At 49.9% G+C, this 4,101-nt stretch overlaps 1 protein-coding gene across 1 annotated transcript in view; it reads right to left on the bottom strand.

Moving 5' to 3' along the window:
* Window positions 1-1,002: 1,002 nt before the first annotated feature.
* Window positions 1,003-4,101, bottom strand: part of LOC112956383 (olfactory receptor 14A16-like) — a gene marked incomplete at its 3' end in the record, with an annotated part of 7,884 nt that continues 4,785 nt past the window's right edge. The window contains exon 2 of the mRNA XM_026049885.1: window positions 1,003-1,673. Coding sequence (XP_025905670.1) covers window positions 1,003-1,673 — 671 coding nt within the window. The remainder of the gene's footprint in view (window positions 1,674-4,101) is intronic.

The raw sequence follows: 4,101 nt of genomic DNA on the forward strand, positions 1-4,101 counted from the left end.
TCTCCCCCAGCATTATGTTTAAGCAGGAGGAGTGGAAGGCCTTGATGGTGTTTATAAATCATGTTCCAAATGAGATATTCATCAGGTGCAGATAATATCCSCACCCTACAACCCACTTCTTTTGGAGCCTCACCATCTCTGTCACTCTTTCCCACCTGCTACCTCCTCCTGAGTGGTGAACACAAAATACCTCAACCTGGCACAGGTGCACATAGTCATGGAAAAAGAAAAATGCTGCCATTCGGCTCCAGGGTATGTGAACAGCAGAGTGGGAGCACACCCCATGGTCCTTACAATACAAATGCAGGTCTTTTGGGAAGGGTACCAGGACACAGAGGGTGCCTAAGAGAAGATCCCAGGTTGTTTCCTGTGTTGCAGGGGACACACTGGGGAAGACGAGGCATGTCCATCCAGGCTGCAGCCAGGAAATGCCTGCTGTAGCAATGAGGGGATGGTCCTGAAGAGCAGAGGGTCTGTCCCCACAGGTTAGGTCCAGAATCTCGTCCCCTCCACTCCCACTTCACTGTGAGCACTGAAGCACTGGAGAGGGATAAGACGAGCTCGCAGGGATACCATGCTGGCAGGTTTGCAGGAATGAGCGTGAGATCACACCCTGACTCTGGCCAGGAGAGCTGCACCCCCTTCATGGGCATGGGACCCAGGCTCTCAGCCCATATTTACTTGCCAGAGCCCTTGGTGTCATTGCTGAAAGAGACACCACAAGGGAAACTCTCTGCACTGCACTGAGGGTGTCGAACTGAGCGGACACTAGCATATTATGAGGTCCTCACATCTTTGCTGGTGAAGGGAGAAGTCTGTCTTTCTCTTTCAACAGGACTCTGAATTCGATTTAAAAGATTCCTGAGGACAAGTGACATGAACAAGAAAGACTTTTTCCTTTAATAGGAATTTAACATGGAAACATAAGYAAGAAAGAAATGAACAAGAGCCTTGATGCCAGTTACCSTGGGAATGAGGAGGAGGTGCACATGGGACACTTACTGGTGCTGACATTGTACCCGCTGAAGCAATTTTCTCAGTGCATCCTTGAGCTCCTTGTTCCTCAAGCTGTAGATGAGGGGGTTCATGGAACGAGGCACAACTGCATACAGAACAGCCACCCTTAGATCCAGGGCTGGGGAGGAAATGGAGGGGGGCTTGAGGTAGGCAATCATGATGGTGCTGAGAGAAAGGGAGGTTACAGCCAGGTGAGGGAGGCACATGGAGAAGACTTTGTGTCGACCCTGCTCAGAGGGGATCCTCAGCACAGCTCTGAAGATCTGCACATAGGACAACACACCAAAAACAAAGCACCCAACCACTAAACAAAGAGTAAATACCATAACAGCAGCTTCCCTGAGGTAGGAGTCTGAGCAGGAGAGCTTGAGGAGTTGGGGAACTTCACAGAAGAACTTCTCCATGACATTGCCTTGGCAGAGTGGTATTGAAAATGTGTTGGCAGTGTGCAGGAGAGCATTGAGAACACCACTGCCCCAGGCAGCTGCTGCCATTTTGGCACAAGCTCTGCTGCTCATGAGGATCTCGTAGTGCAGGGGTCTGCAGATGGCTGCAAAGCGGTCATAGGCCATGACAGTGAGAAGAGAACACTCTGCTGAAAGGAGGAAAAAGAGGAAAAAGACCTGGGCAGCACATCCTAAGTAGGAAATGGCCCTGGTGTCCCACAGAGAATTGGCCATGGATTTGGGAACAGTAGTGGAGATGGGGCCAATATCCAGGACAGAGAGGTTGAGAAGGAAGAAGTACATGGGGGAGTGCAGGTGGCTGTGATGATGAGGCCATTACCCAGGAGGGCAAACAGGTAGATGCAGAGAAACACTGCAAAGTGCAAGAGCTGCAGCTCCCGCGTTTCTGAGAATGCCAGTAAGAGGAACTCATTGAAGGAGCTGCTGTTGGACATCTGCTGTCTTGAGGCACTGAAGGGGACTGTGCAAGGAAGAAGAGAGGTGGACAAGTTAATACAGACTTCCAGGAGCAGAACTTTCGCATAACTCCCTTCCCTGTTTCTCTCTCCACATCACAAAAAACCTCCACTGTGCTCTTATGACTTGAGCTCCATTTTGTGCTGAGTTTGCTGTGAGGACATAGAGATCGTCTGGAGAGCTCCTGCACTCACTCAGAGTGAGCCACTGTGATTCCTAAGAACAAAAGGAGTCCCCATGGTGTTAATGTCGAGTGAGGAGAGCTCCTTGTCCATCCTTGTTCACATCTGCCCTCTGCTTGCACCTCTGAGGTACAGGACATTTGCACTCAYGTCAGAACGAAAGGACACGGCTGAGCACAGAGGAATCTAGAACCAAAGTGCACATCAGCAAACTCTGGCCCCTTCCTCAGATGATCTCAAATCCACAGAGTTGGTGTCTGAACTGCATCTGAATCCCACGCTGGCCACACAGTCCTGGGGCAAGAACAGAATCAGCATGCACAAGCATGATATTTCTGATGAAGGAGGAGGGGATAGGGAGAGACAGAGGGCACTGAGAAGTYTGAGATCCTTCTCAAATGGAGAATGGAGACCTGCCTTGCAGGGGGCCTCCCCTTCCACCCAGAGCCTCCCCCTGCAGTCCCCAGGAAGGCTGAGTGTTGACCCTTGCAGGCAGTAGAGTCACTGCCCCAGGCACAGAGCACCGTGCAGTGGCAGGGACACTCTGACAGTGTCACAAGGAATCCCTGCTCTGAATACCTCCTTTTCCACACCAGGGAAATGGGGAAAGCTCTCCTGACATTTTCTATCACCCATGGTACAGGTTGTACCTTCAGAAGACTCCTCAAGGCACCTCATGATCATTGCCTAGCAAGGGAGAGACTTACTGTTTTAGAGACTAAGAAGATTTCTCCATCACAGAGCCCTCAGACATCCTCCCACCTCTATCCCCATCTTTTAACTTCTTTCAGTCTCACTTGTCTTGCTTGTCTTGATTGTTTCAAGTTGGCACCTGTGGGAAATGTCCAGAGCTCTGCTGCTCTTTGTGAAGGATCTGCTCCTGGTCACAGTGCTGCCAGGTTGCCACGAGCTCCACCCCAGGAGCCTGCCCATACTCGGAAGAGTGACACAGCTGGAGGCGTGACATGATTTTTGCTCCCTCTTGTCCTTTTGCTCCCTCCTCTTCCTCCTGGGAAATAGTCATTGAAGCAGACTAAACTAATTATCTATGGTCTCTCTCTGAAAAACAAAGACTCAAGCCAGCATTAGGAACTGTCGTATCAGAGAAGGGTTATCTGGGAAAGGTGGAACTGTCCCACTCTGAGAGGACCTATTCCTACCTCTTAGCTAGGCAACAATCTGAGATGGGGACAAGGAGGGAGGTCATTTACACATCCTTCAGATGAGTTCATCTGGGCATCTCTTGCCAGGTTTGAGGTCCTGGCCTGCAATGGCATTCAGATACCTCTTGTACACTCTGCAAACTCACAGGAAGTGGCATTCCTCTTGCCAAAACTGATGTGTGTGTAACAGATATCTAAATGGGATTCTGTTGTCTAAGGTCTCATTAGAATCACTGAAGATGGAGGGTGAGTTACCCACACACAACCACAGAATAACACAAAGAATCACAGAATGGTTGAGGTTGGAAGGGGCCTCTAGAGATCACCTACTTCAACCTCTATCCTCAAACAGGGTCACCTAGAACATGTTGCCTCAGGAATATGTCCAGGTGCCTTTTGCATGTCATCAAGGATGGGAGACCCCACAACTGGAAAGCTGTCCCAGGGCTTTGTTACTCTTACAGGAAAGCAACTTTTCCTCATGTTCTGATGGTGTTTCCTGTATTCTGGTTTGTGCCCATGCTTCTCATCTTATCACTAGGCACCACTGAAAAGAGTCTAGCCCCATCCTCTTGACACCCACCCTGAAGATTCCTTCTCAGTGTTCTCTTCTCCAGGCTGAGCAGGCCCAGCTCTCCCAAACTTTCCTCATAGGAGGGATGCTTCAGTCCCTTCATCATCTTCGTAGACCTACTCCAGTAGTCTAATGACCCTCTAATCCTGGTGGAGTCAAGAACTGGACACACTATTCCAGAGGTGGCCTCACCAGCATTGAGTAGTTGGGGAGGATCTCTCAACTTGCTGACAACACTCTAA

This window comes from Nothoprocta perdicaria, unplaced genomic scaffold (genome assembly GCF_003342845.1).
Source record: "Nothoprocta perdicaria isolate Ctin4 unplaced genomic scaffold, notPer1 scaffold_625, whole genome shotgun sequence".
Taxonomy (NCBI): Eukaryota; Metazoa; Chordata; class Aves; order Tinamiformes; family Tinamidae; genus Nothoprocta; species Nothoprocta perdicaria.